The sequence below is a fragment of the Numenius arquata genome, chromosome 13 (genome assembly GCF_964106895.1).
Source record: "Numenius arquata chromosome 13, bNumArq3.hap1.1, whole genome shotgun sequence".
Lineage (NCBI taxonomy): Eukaryota > Metazoa > Chordata > Aves > Charadriiformes > Scolopacidae > Numenius > Numenius arquata.
In genome coordinates this window covers 19,348,710-19,361,776 of record NC_133588.1, presented here as the reverse complement: position 1 = coordinate 19,361,776, position 13,067 = coordinate 19,348,710, and the positions used below count along the sequence as shown (strand labels likewise).

At 45.1% G+C, this 13,067-nt stretch overlaps 1 protein-coding gene across 4 annotated transcripts in view; it reads left to right on the top strand.

The window, feature by feature from the left end:
• The window catches only part of DYNC1LI2 (dynein cytoplasmic 1 light intermediate chain 2), a 28,655-nt gene extending 20,957 nt beyond the window's left edge, over nt 1-7,698 (top strand). For 3 of the 4 annotated variants that reach the window (XM_074157813.1, XM_074157814.1, XM_074157815.1), the window contains one exon: nt 34-3,066. In XM_074157813.1, coding sequence (XP_074013914.1) covers nt 34-140 — 107 coding nt within the window. In that variant the 3' untranslated portion in view covers nt 141-3,066. Of the gene's footprint in view, nt 1-33; nt 3,067-5,660 lie in introns of those variants that run through there. The other variant, XM_074157816.1, reaches the window with a different exon arrangement.
• The last annotated feature ends 5,369 nt before the right edge of the window (nt 7,699-13,067 follow it).

Genomic DNA, 13,067 nt, shown 5'->3' with positions numbered 1-13,067 from the left:
GCTTTAACCTTGTCCTTTTTGGGTTTTTTTTAGGACAAAAGACAGTTTTGACGAACGTTCAAGAGGAATTGGATAGGATGACTCGCAAGCCAGACTCTATGGTAACAACAAACTCTTCTCCAACAGAGAACGAAGCTTGATAGCGCATAAAAACCCGCATATGTAAATGACCAAATAACTATGTATATTGATCTGATAAGACCAGGAATTTTCTGCTATGGCAGATGCTATCAGTTTTCTTGGGGCAGGGGAAATGAGCTTTACTACATCATTGCCTTGTCCCAGTAAAAAGTGCACATTCAGGAAGTTTGCATATAAAATCCCTCTGTATACGATAACCATTTAGAGTTTATATAGGGCAATTCTTTTGGGTTTGGAGGTGCAGCTGCGTTTCCTGTCGCCAAGAACACAGAGAAGCAAAATGGGAGAATTGTTATTAAAATACTACTACTGACTGCACACGAGGCGAGAGAGAGAGAAGTGAAATCCTCTTTCAGAGTTACTGGAATTGGCTACTTGTATGTTTGCAAACGCGTTCTGTACTTGGAGAGGGGGTGGTGGTGGTGGTGTAGCGGAGCATTAATTAGGTGAAAGACGCCCAGGTGGGGAATGGAGCCCTCAAAGGGGAAAGGGATTTGGGACAGGGAGAAACTAGAATGTTGGGTTGACTGGAGAGGAGCGATGTCGTTACACCCTGTGGTTCACACGGCGGGGGGAATAATCACTGTTTTAAAAAGACTACTTTACATTGGAGAATTCCAGGCCAAACACTAAGCATCATGGGAATTTATTCTTGTTATAATATAAATCTTGTTTTAGTTTTTAAAAACAGTTGAAGAGTGTGGATGCCCTTTCTGGTGTAGCTGACAAAGGGAGAAACTATACCTTGTTTAGATCCAAGTGCCTGGCACAGTGTGTGACGTGTCTTTAGAAGGTGCTTGAACTTATTGTGCACTGTAGTACAAACAGTCACTGTTTGGTTTTATTTTAAAATCAGTAGTTTGGCGATTTGTATTTAATTTTAAATCCTGTTTTCTGATAGCTTCTGCCTTTTTTTTTTTTTTTTTTAATGCCAAGAGGCTAGCCTATGAAGAATGGTGGGTGACGTATCATTTTCCCATAATGAAATGTGCTACAGAACACTCTCAGTATTTTTTTTTCTTACTTTTTTGTAACTAAATATTAGCTACCAAGCTAAAAGCGATTCCTGCCTTACACCTGTGGAGGTTTTTAAAAAAAAAAAACTTTCAAGGCCCTAGTTCCAACCACAACTGCTGCAGGTGCAGCCAACTCCAATTCCGACCTACAGAGTATGAATGTGTACGTGGTGAACATCAGAACTTGTTTTGTATTTCCTTTCAATGTAGCATTTCATTTGGAAAGATGGGTTGTGGTTGTCCCCGTTGCTTTAACGGAGCTCTGTCCGTGGTCACATAAAACCATCGTTCTGTAAAACACAAAACAAAACTGCTCTGGTGACTGAAATGGCACTTTGATTTTATATACGGTATTGCTTGTTTTACATGTACACACTACCAGAAATGAAAAAAAATACCAAGCATATTCTGTGCTCTTAATGCTGAAGGGAAAAAAAAAACCACAATTTGAATTATGCAGAGTTTACTTTTTATTGCTATGAACTTGTTGTACTAAATCTGATGTCTGGATATAACTGCCCTAATATATATTGTTACTTAGATATACAGGATTAGATTGACCACTAACACAGTACTGGATGTTAACTCCAAATCCTCTGTTACATCAAGGGGCTGTTCTTGTAAGTCTGTCTAAACATTATCTAGAAAGCTAAGAGTATTTACTTGCCTCTTTGACAAACATTAACATGAGTATGTTATTTGTGCCAGTTTTTTTTGTCGAAAATATTATATTTTTTCCTTTTTTTTACTTTTTTTTTTTTTTTAAATAAACGGTATGACCTGAAGTTATACAGTTGTTTAGCTCACAGTTGGACTAGGACTGTGGATGGGTGCCGTGGATGTGCTTCCTGGTGTAACAGGCGCCAGTGGCAAGTTACCACACCAGAAGTAATGACACACTGTCCTCCTGACACTGAGAATTTGATCGGAGGCTGAAACATCAAAAACTCCACAGGAAAATTGGAAAAGTGTCTGGTTTGAAAAACTCAGTCTGAAACTGCATTTTTTTTGTCATGTAAACTGATAAGCACTTTCTCTAGCAATATGGCTAAAACCTAAAACTGAAGTACTTCCCAGTTCAATAAAACTGTTAAAATCTACTAAAATTGATCCAAACTGCTGCTGCGTGGTAACTCGGCAGCTTTGCAGAAAGATGCTTCTGACAAAAGAGGAACAGATTCCGGTTTGTAAGCGCAAGTGAATGCTCCTAGTTTCTGGGAAGGAAGCTGGAAGTGATGTAGCATCCTGTGGTTGCCGAAGTCCCTGGACTTTGGTGAGCTGCACAGTTGTTATTCTGGTGTCTTCAAGCATTGGAACCAAAGGCCAAATTGCAAACAGCCTTTACATTTTTTTTCAAGTGAAACTTCGTTTTCTTTGCAGATACACTTGTATGGTAGACTGTTTAAACTATTATATGACTATATTTATATGCATTATAGTGACTGCATCTGCTGTTCATGTTTAAACTAAGAAAACAAAAGATGAAAGCGTTCAACTTGAAGCAAATAGACGAGTTTAAAGATTGGCCCTCCATAAAAATGCTGTGGTTATGCTGCTTGATTTTAAGTTTGCACTTTTTTTATTGGCATTTTAAAAAAAAAAACCTGTTTAAACTGAACAGAATTTCGTATTTTATTTAATTTAACTACGTTGAAAGTGACTGCTCTGTACATCATGAACTTAACAATATACATGCTGTAAATGAAAGTTCACTGTCCTGTATACTAAGTTTATTGGGTTGTTTTTATTTTCCAACTTACAATTAGGACTGCAAATGTATGAAACCAACCTTAGTCCAGTTGTATGGCTTTAACCAGGTGCAGTATGCAGTCATGTGGAACCTTGCTTTCTAGTGCTGGCAAAACGAGGACGTCTTTAATTACTGGCTTCAATAAACACGAATCCAGACTGCTTGATGCTGTGCTTTCTTCTGGTTTTTAAGATCACCCTTCCTAGAGCTGCTTCTGCAGGAGCAGAGCGTTGGCGAGGTGTGTGAACAGGAAAAAAAGTTGGCTTGTACAGTTCTGTACCTTAATGACAGCTTATTGTTCGGAGTTCTTGTCCCAGCCTTCGCTAACACGACTCCCCTCCGGAGCGTGGAGCATCCCCCCTGTGTAAGTAGAGCGAGGCCGGCGCTGCCCCGGCTGCGGGGAGCGCTGTGCAGTGACAGCGAACACACAAACGCTGACGGCAGCGGGACGGTGTTTGGTGCAAAGTAATGGATTTTGTGAGAATGGGGCAGCAGTTGCAAGTTTTCCCAGGTTAAGATGTACACCTTCTAATATATTTTGTGGAATTTCGTATCCGGGCAGAGCGCTGGTGCTAAATATGCAGGATTAAAATCCAGGTTACGAGAAGTTTAAGGGGTAAATTGCTTGAGTGGTGCAAATACCTCTGCTCTGCCATTGGCAAAGCGAAGTTTTCTCCCTTCAGTGGGTGTAACGAGTTCTTCCTAGCGAGCACTGATTTAATTAGGATTCTACTGTTTACTTCATTGTTACTTTACCTGGGTGCCTATATATTCCCCTGCACAGACTGAAGTTCTAGTTATTAATGTTGCTTGGGTCACCCTGCCTCTGAAATACAAATCAACTCAGCTTTTGGATTCTAAACTAGAGTTTCTCTAGAAGTGAACCCTTAGGAGGCCATGAAACAGTTATCACTTCGGAATTGCCATAAAGCTTTATGTTTTAATGAGTTCGTTAATGTAAAGAATTAATTTTAGCCCTTTAAGATGGGATTTAGAAAATATTTTTTTTTAACTGTATGAAGAGAATTATCTGTTAATTTGGGAGGAAACGAAATGCTGACTTCATCTTCAGATGTGCTGAAGTTGAAAATGACTTCAGAAAGGCCGTAGCAGTGGATAGAAATGGAAGAGCACCCTCGCAGCGGAACTGTGCTGTTGTTCAACTGTAATTTGGTTGGTTTTTTTTTTTTGAAAGCGAAATGTCTCCAGATTTAAAACAGCAACAACAAAAAAAGGGATAATAAGATTTTGGTGTGGGAAGCATGTGCTCTTCCGAGCTGAATCTCGCTGCCTGTGCGGTTCCAGAGGGTGGCATTAACCCCTCTGGCTTTTCAGCCACGGCAGGGGTTTGTTAGGGAATTAACTGCTCGGGTAAGAACCTTTGCATGGGTAAAATCATCAGTTTCCGAGCCTTTGTAGTCCAAATACATACAAGGGAAAGGCTATAGGTTATTGGGTTGTTATTGATGACCTGAATGAGACTCTGGTTGTGTGGGTCTGTATGCGTAGGTGGTTTGAGACACCACATGGCTCTGGTTTCACAAACACCTGAGATTTCCACAGTCAAATGTAACGTTGGTTCAGAGACAGCCGTTCCAGGCCGTGGGAGTCACAGAGGCTGCTCTGGTGTCCTCGCTTGGTGCTGGGAAGGTGGAGTGAGGCCAGCTCTGACCTGCCCATCTACAGCAAGGGCTCTTGGAATTCAAATGCTTAAAAAAAATTCAAGTTAATTTTCTCAAATGAAGCGCTCTACAAGCGGTAGTGTGAATGTGGCATGAAAATGCTACAAAATCGTGCACATCTCCGTAAATCTTAAGTATAGGGCACCTAATTCTGCTTTAAACTGGGTCAGAAAACAAAGATTGGTAGCGTTTGCACTTCAGGCGTTTCTTTTGCCAAACAGAGCAGCGCACCTGAGAGCACGGTGCTGCCGGTGTTCCGTGTAAGTCGATGCGGAGCACTGTCACCTCCGGAATGGCCGTGTCACCTCTTGGGGTGTGTTCCAGCACTCAGAGTCCTGGAATTGGAGTTCCTGGGGGGGTTTTACTGAGACCACCCTAACGGTGACCTGGCCAGGTCTGTAAGATAATGTCCTAAAGAAGGGAAGCGATTCATTTTATCTTTTGCCTTTGTTTGGAAATATCTGGCAGAATCAACATTGCTAGTTGTAACTTTTTATCTGTAGGAAAAGATCCTTGACTCCCCTCTCCCTGACAATTAATGATAATTAAGTTTTGCTGAAGGTTTCTGGAGATGGAGTGTTCCAAGTCCAGAAGGTGGCAGACTTGGGATCAGTGCCTGTAGGACACGCCGCTTACTCTGCCGTCGCAAGATGCCGCGTGTGTTGCTTGGGAGGTTCCCTTCGTAATTCTCGTTTGGCAGATTTATTTACTTCTAGCTAAATAGCTTTCAAAGAGGGAATTGCTGAATTTCTCCCAAACAAAAGCAGTTTCATTCAGTTCTAAGAATTTTGTTAATATGGGTTAAGTTTTTTTTTCTTTCTAATTTCTAGTTGTCTTAATTCGGACGCTCTGGTTCCTTTCTTTCGGAACAAAAGCTGAAATAGCAATGTCCAGTGGTAAAAGGAAACAGTTGTGTCTGCACACAAGGAAGCTGAATGATTTAAATGATCACATAGATCTTAAATGGTAGGATAAAGGTGGAGATAAATGTTACTTGGTTAATTAATAAAAACTGGTTTACATTGATAATAAATCACAAAGCACTACCAAATTAAAGCCTTTCTTTTCCAGAAGGATCAAATGATTACCCCTGAAGGACTCGGTGCACTGACTGTGCTTTGGAGATTATTGGAAAGTGAAGACGTTTGAAATTTTCAGATGGTGTAAAAGACGAAGGTGCTGTGCCCAAAGGCAGGGAGGAGAAGTAGAAAAAAAAACATCCATTTTATAAGAGATCGGTCGCTGACTGCACAGAAAATATCTTAAATCCAAAACAGAGGGAAAAGACTCTCGGTACCTCTGCCAGACCCAGAGCTGGATGTATCTAGGGTCGGTGAGGAGAGTGATGGAGACTTCATCACCTGTGCTGTAATCTCAGCGTGTGACAGTGCCCTCTGGGAGTCAGTTCCTGTCTGCAGGGGCTGCGTTTGAAGCCAGCAAGTGGTGTGTTGGCCCTTGGTGTATGTAAGAGCTTGGGGTTACTGAATTAATACTGACATTTGTGTGTGTTACAAACCCGAATTGTTATACCCAAGGTTATTTTCCTGGGAAAAGCACGCATGCCCCACAAAACTACTGGATTGTCAGTAGGCAACTATAATTAGCAACTGTTTAACGAGCTGTGTGAGGATGTCTTGACCCATACCTTGCAAAGCTGTTTTGCCAGGCTGAGAACTTGCCACTGAAATTGGCATGATCTGAAATACTTCAAATTTAGCAAAAAGCCTGACAAAATCTCCCTCAGTCACCTTTGAGCTGAAGAGAAGCACAAGACAACTATTAAGAGAATGCTGTCGTCTGTGAAGTATTTTTAGCACGATTTCCTCTGCTTTTGCCTTTGAGCTCTGCCCTATTTTCCCCTCCCTGTAAATAATTTGATTTTTTTTTTTTGCCAACTGGAGTAACGAGGAAGATCTCGCCGAGAGCTGACTTACCACCAGTCGCATGAAGAGCAGCGGCTTGGTGGAGACGGTAAATCCAAAGATTTCCTCTGCTTCGGGCAAGGATTGCCAAGGAAGTTTGGCCGGTTCGTAGGCGAGACGGGCCAAACAAAAATCCCTCACTCTGCACAGATGGAACCTGGCATCGCACTTGCTTCCTTTTGCTCGGGCGGTAGTTGGGAGGACATAAATAGGAGCTAAATCTGCTGTGTGTGTGCACAGGGACCCTCGGGAGGGCCGTTGGGCTCAGAGGAAGGGGTGAGGTGGGGAAGGTGGGAAGAGAAGACCAAGGCTGCAAGGAGTCGGGATTTATTAGTTCCGCTGCGTAGAGCTGGGGCCGTATTCCTGCCCCGAGTTTATAGCCGGTGATGGGAGGCTTGAAATGATCGTTCCTGTTTAAAAAAAAATAAAAATTATAAAAAAAAACCCAAAGCCAAAACTTTCCCTCGCATGTAGAAGACCTGTGTAACTAAAGAAATACTCCGCAAGGGAAGGAGCTGAATATAGCTGAATATAAATTAGCTGAATATAAAGTTCTGTCATATGGAATGCTGGAAAAAAAGGAATATTCTTTAAACTGTTGTCATGTTAGCAATAGCTGTAAATGAAACAATTTCAGAAGGATAATTAAAAAATGAACTTTTTTAACGTTTGCAGTTCCCCCCCAGAAGTGCAGGGGACCGAGTGGTTTGGTTACGTTACCAACGAGCACGGCGTTAAGCAGTTGAGGTCAGTTGTTTTCGCTGGCCCATTCCCTCCATGGAAAGAAGGAATGTAGTGAGTGTACTTCAGCGTGGGGTTTTTTTTTAAGCCTGCTAAGGGACCTTTAAAACTTTGCTTATAAAACACGGTTTATACAATTTTTCATCCTCCCCTTCAGCTTCCCACCTCCTCAAGAACTAAAAACGGGCTCTTTCCCTCCCAAGGCTGCTGTACCCTGCGCGCTCCATCTCTTGCTATAGAACCACTGCCCATCGCAGGGGCAGCGTGGCCCTGGTGAAACGGTGTCTTCTGACCTTCTCTTCTAGGCCTCTGTGGTTTTATGGCTTTATTCTAAGAAAACTACCTTTTTTTTTTTTTCAGTTCAGGGCTCTTTCTTTTTTCCCCTTTCTCTGTTCTCTGAATAAATGTAGTGCCATGAATAAAATAAACACTGCTGTCAGTCTCTCTGCATATTTTTCAGTGTGCTTCATTATACGGGATTCTTTCAAAAGAAATACAACCCGCAGTCTTGGCTGGGTCCCAGCACCGTTAAAGGGCTGCTGGCACTTTCCTTAAGCGCATGAGGGTTGCTGCTATTTTTTTTTTTTTTAATAGAAATTAATTTCACCTCCCTGCTACGTAGGATGTCTGCTGCCTTTCAGCCCAGGGGTGGCTGCAAGGTAACCCCTCTCTGGCACTCGCAGATGTCCGGAAAAGTTTTTGGAGGGGAAAGGATCAGCGACTGCTCCGTCGTGCTGAAGGCCGGGGAGACGGACCAAGAGACGACACCAAAGGGGATGTCAACCTCTAATTAGGGAGTAAAAATAAAGGCTGCTCTGTGAATGGCTCATTGTTACTAGCATATAAAGTCATGTTCCTGACTCCGCACAGTTAGGGCTGAAAGGGCTGAACTACTTTTATTGGTGGTGTTGCCTTTCTTGGGTTTGGGTTTTTTTAGGGGATTTTTTTTTTTTCTTTTGGTTGGTTTGGTTTTGAAGGGGATATGCTGTTTCCTGATAGCGCTGGTGCAATTCCAGGAGTGACACTTTTATCTCTCCCCTTCAGAAGTGAAGCCAACCCCATCCAGCTCCTTGGGACAGGTCCTGCGGTGACCTCCAGCCACTGCTGCCTTCTGGTCCCAGCCATGAGCCCTGGTGGTTGCCCCACAGGGCTCGTGCTGGAGGGCGATGTGACTGTCACAAGCATAGGAGGCCTGGCAGGGCTTCCAGGGCTGTGCTGTCTATTTACCAAAGCATGAGGGCTGCAATAGAGGCGACGGTGTTGAAAGCCTGCAGGGGCTAACGTTATAGTGTAAATACAGGGCAGGAAGAGGGTTCACTAACTATTTCTGCTACTAGAGATGCATAAATCTGAGCTTTTAACCAAAGGAAAAGCCAGGAGAGTGGCTCGCTGTGCTCTGTCAGCATGCACCTGAAATACCCCCACCGAACCTCACATCTGAGATGTGGGCACTGCGCTGTTGGCCTGTGAAACTCCTCTGGATATTCAGTGGAAGAACCTCTTAGAGGTTGCCCTTCAGATGAGCTTCTTTCCATCCTCCTCTCTGCTTTGCTGGGTACTGTTCTCGGTCTCTGTGACTGTGCTTTGACTCCAAGCTGAGGAATTCAGCTCCCTTTATTGTCCCCGAGGTGCCTTTATGCTGAGTGGCCTTACCCTGGGAGGCTGCACAGTGCTGCTTCAGCTGTGGATGGACGTGGCCAAGCAGGAATTGTTGTAGAAGTAGGACTCGCCGTACCCTTCAGCAGCAGTTGGAGATAACTGACTGCACGACCCCCTCACCCTTCTGACCAGTTTTCCTTCTGCTTGGAGCTTATTCCTGGGGTATTAATTCCTAACTCTGACTCAGCAAAATGATTTGCCTGCTTCCCATGCTGCTCACGGCTACGGAATCGCACTGTGCACGCCACGCTCCCACACTGGGGAAACGGACAACTTACTGCACCGAGGCACTTAAAAAATCCAGATGTTTTCCTAAAGCAAGTACTTTATTAGCTTTTTAGGGTGGGGTGGGGTGGGGTTTGGGTTGTGGTTTTCTTTTTTTTTCCTCCAACTGAAAAGTTGAGAAAAAGCTTCAGCATTTTTTACATTAAGAAATTCAAGGGGAAAAAAAGCCTCCTCTTGATGCCAGAGTTAAACTCTAATCACCGCTCAGCTCTCTTGGAATTTGGCAGCGCACCAGTGCTCCTTCCCTTTGGTAGGTCATGTGGAAATACCGGAGCCTTTTCTTAAAGAACCTCTGGGCTCTTTTCAGGTACCTGCACAGATGTAACTTTCCTGTTAGGATTCTAATGCCTTTCGCGCTCTTAACTGCGTTTAAGCACCATTCAGATCTACAAAATTTTATGTATAAACATTAAAATACTTTTAAGTGTGTTAAAGGTACATAAATGCAGCTTTAAAAATCTGGTTTTAAGTTGATTTTCCTATTCAGTTGCAATAGGATCACACCCTTTAATCTTGAAAATAAAACTTAAATGTGCTTAATGAAATGAACCCCCCAAGAAATTCACAAGTTTATTAAAGGCTGTATGAATGGCTGAGATGAAAGTGGAGAGATGAGGGTTGTTTGGTTCAGTTTGATCGGTGATAATATTTAAGGTTATCTTTCCACTGCTTTTTACACCTAAATCACCAGTTGGTTTTAATTTATCACCACTGTCCTGGAGATTCTTTCTGATGGGGAATTTTTAATTCCATCAAAGTTGGCTTAACTGTTCTGTAAAAATACAGCTCTTTGATCATTTAATTATCGTGTCTATGAATAGCATACTTGGATTTCCTTCCCTCTGGGCTGTCTCTTCCTTGTTTTCACTACTCAGTTGTATTTTAGCCAGATATGAAGTCCTCTCGGATAAATTCTGTGATCTCATTAACTTGATGCTGCGGTGGTGTCTTCAAGGCTGGTCACTGACCTGGTTCCCCAGTTCCCCGGTCTTGCTGTGCGGCCACACGACGGAATGGCAGCCTGTGTTCAGAAAGCTTATAAACTTGTAAAAACAAAGTTATCTGAAAGCAGCGTGATCTGCCTGGGATGAACGCGGTGACCTTTTTACCGGATCAATACTTTTATTTACATATTAAATGGAGACTTTTTTTTTTTTCCTTTCAAGTGCTACAGAGCAGGCTGAAAAGGTGCCGTATCAGGCAAGAATGTGTGTAAAGGATTCCTTTGTTAAGTGTTGGCAGCAACCTCGGGAGGCCTTGCCAAGTCCCTCCAGCCCACCCACCCATCCAGGAGGATGCCAGAAAATCCCCCAGTAAGGCTTGGTATTGGCGCAGGGCCCTTTATAGCGAGGGGGGGGGGCCATACAGAGCACGGTGCTGAGAGGGGCATGACAGCGATGCCCGGGAACTGCCCGGAATGGCTGTGAAACCCTGGTCAGTGACACCGACAACAGGCTCACTGAAAAAATGCCTCAAAACTGTTCAAATACCACTTCCGATGGAGCAGAGGGAGCTCTTACTGTGCTTTCACTGCCCAGGCAATCAGCTTGCTAAAGAACAGAGGGGTTTCGGGGCTTCGCAGCATTCTCAAAATGCTCTACTGATTGCGAGTGCATTTAAACTTTGCGTCCTCCTCTAAGCCATGAAGGAGTTTGCCGAAGGCTGCGCTGGAGGCAGTGGCCAAAAACCAGAATCAAGATCTCTTATCACCTAGCTTTTTTGTTAAATCACTCAACCATCCCTCCCTTTGTCCTTCATTTGCCTTCTGCAATGCCACCTTTTCATTCTCCTTCAACGCACTGATGTGTTTTGGTTAGAACCGCAAAAGATTCAAAATAATGTTCAATGGATGTTTTCAAAAATGTTTTCATTATTTTGCTCAGGATAGTTTTCTAGAACTGCCACAGCAGTCCCTCAAAACAAATGCTAGATGTCTCTGTAGGTAAATGTGGATAACCCGCATTCCTGAAACAGCTGGGGAGCCTTGAGTTATAAAGAATCCAGAGAAGCTCTCGTAAGTGACAATCACCTACCTGTGATATGCCTGCAAGAAAAGGAGCTGTGTGAGACTTCTGATTTCCCTGGAGTTATACAAGAACTGAAATAAGAGACTGTAAAAATCTATTAGTCCATCATGGCCAGCTCAGTTTCAATCCGGGATTTCCCCCTTACATTTATGATTTCAGACTGTTAGGCTAATTTCATGTGACCCAAGCAAAAGAGTTTCCACCCTTCTCCATGCCATGCTCATGGGTTTTTTTCTTATTTTTTTCCCTTTTCCTGGCATTTGCCCTTCACCAAAGGGGATTGGTTTTGTTTCTTAAACATGTTTGCTAACTCTTCATCTTGCCTGAGAATATCAGCCTCTCCCAGCACCAGGGGGTACCTGAGCAGCGATGAGAGGACGTCTATGGGCTGCAATGATCCCTCCAGTTAACCAAGCAACGACTGCTAAGGGTAGACAAAACCCCCACTCTTTCTCCACCCGGGATTCCTGGTATGCTCTCTGACCCCATCTCTTTGGCCTTACTTCTTAGGGTCTGTTTACACAGAGGCCAAAGGAAAGAAGAAAAATCTCTTGAAATTAAAAATCACATGGTACTGGGCAGAACCCTCAGAAAGAGGAAGAATTAAAGGGGCTTCAAGAGAAGTGAAAGGGAGAGGGGAAGCAAAGCGCAAAGGTGACTGGAAAGGAAATAACAAGGTTGATAATCCACAGTGCTCATGGAAAACAGAGTAACTGGAAGAAAGACTCTTGGAGGCCCGAGGAAGATGCTGGAAGAATTGATACATGTGAAAGTCCTGTACTAGTGATGTGAAAGAGGAGAAAATGGTGCAGCCTGACAGTGACAAGAACAGGAGCAGGTATCTGGCTGACGAAGATGGCAGATCACAGGATGCCACACCAACACCTTGACTTTCAGCTCGGTCGGTGGTACGCAGCAGTCTGTCTGCCCCTCTCCGTGTTAAACACCACTTCTCCAGCTGCAGTTCCTACGCCTGTATTTGCCAGATCACATTGCGAATTCTCCTTGTTTATGGTGACACAGCAAGAGATAAGGCATCTCCAAAAAGTGATTCAGAGCTGGTCAAAACTAATTGTGTATTTGGAGAACTTTAAGAAAGGCTGTAAAGTGTAATTCAATACTGATGGAAGGACACCCTGAGGGTTTCCACCATTCGAACAACGGTGGGTGCGGTAGGGGAACAGCCGGAGAGCGTGATTCTGAGCACCGTGAGCTGCTCCGTGGATCCCGAGGGATCGGCTCAATTACGAATACAATTTAAAACGTCCGTATCGCTTTCCCAGTGCGAACATCGACGCGTTTTACAACACCCCGAGGTCAGGAAGGCCCCAGACCTTTCATTCCTCCCGGGGTCTCCCCCCCGCGGGGGTAAGTACGGCCGCCCCCTCCGCTCCCGCGGGGCAGGTGGCGGGGCCGGGGGCGGTGAAGCGGGGCCGGGGGCGGTGAAGCGGGGCCGGGGGCGGTGAAGCGGGGCCGGGGCGGCGGAGCGGGGCGGTCTCTCCCCGCCCTTTCCGCTGGGCGCAGGGGGCGGAGCGGCGGCGTTCCCCGGTCGGAGCCCAGGCGCCCTGCCGGGAGCGGGACCGGGAGCGAGCGGCGGGCTGGCCGCGCCGCCGAGGGGCTGAGGGCAGCCCGGTCCCAGCGACAGCCCAGCCCGGCCCGGCCGGTCCCTCCGCCGCCGTCTCCTCCTCCTCCTCCGCACCGCCCCGCAGCATGCTGCCCTCCCCGCGCCGCCCCGCCTGAGGCGGGACCGGGGCAGCCATGCCGCCGGCGCTCCGCTAGGTGAGCGCGGCGCGGCTGGGGCCGGAGCTCCGCGGCCCAAGCCCCCTTCATCCCCCTCCGCAGCA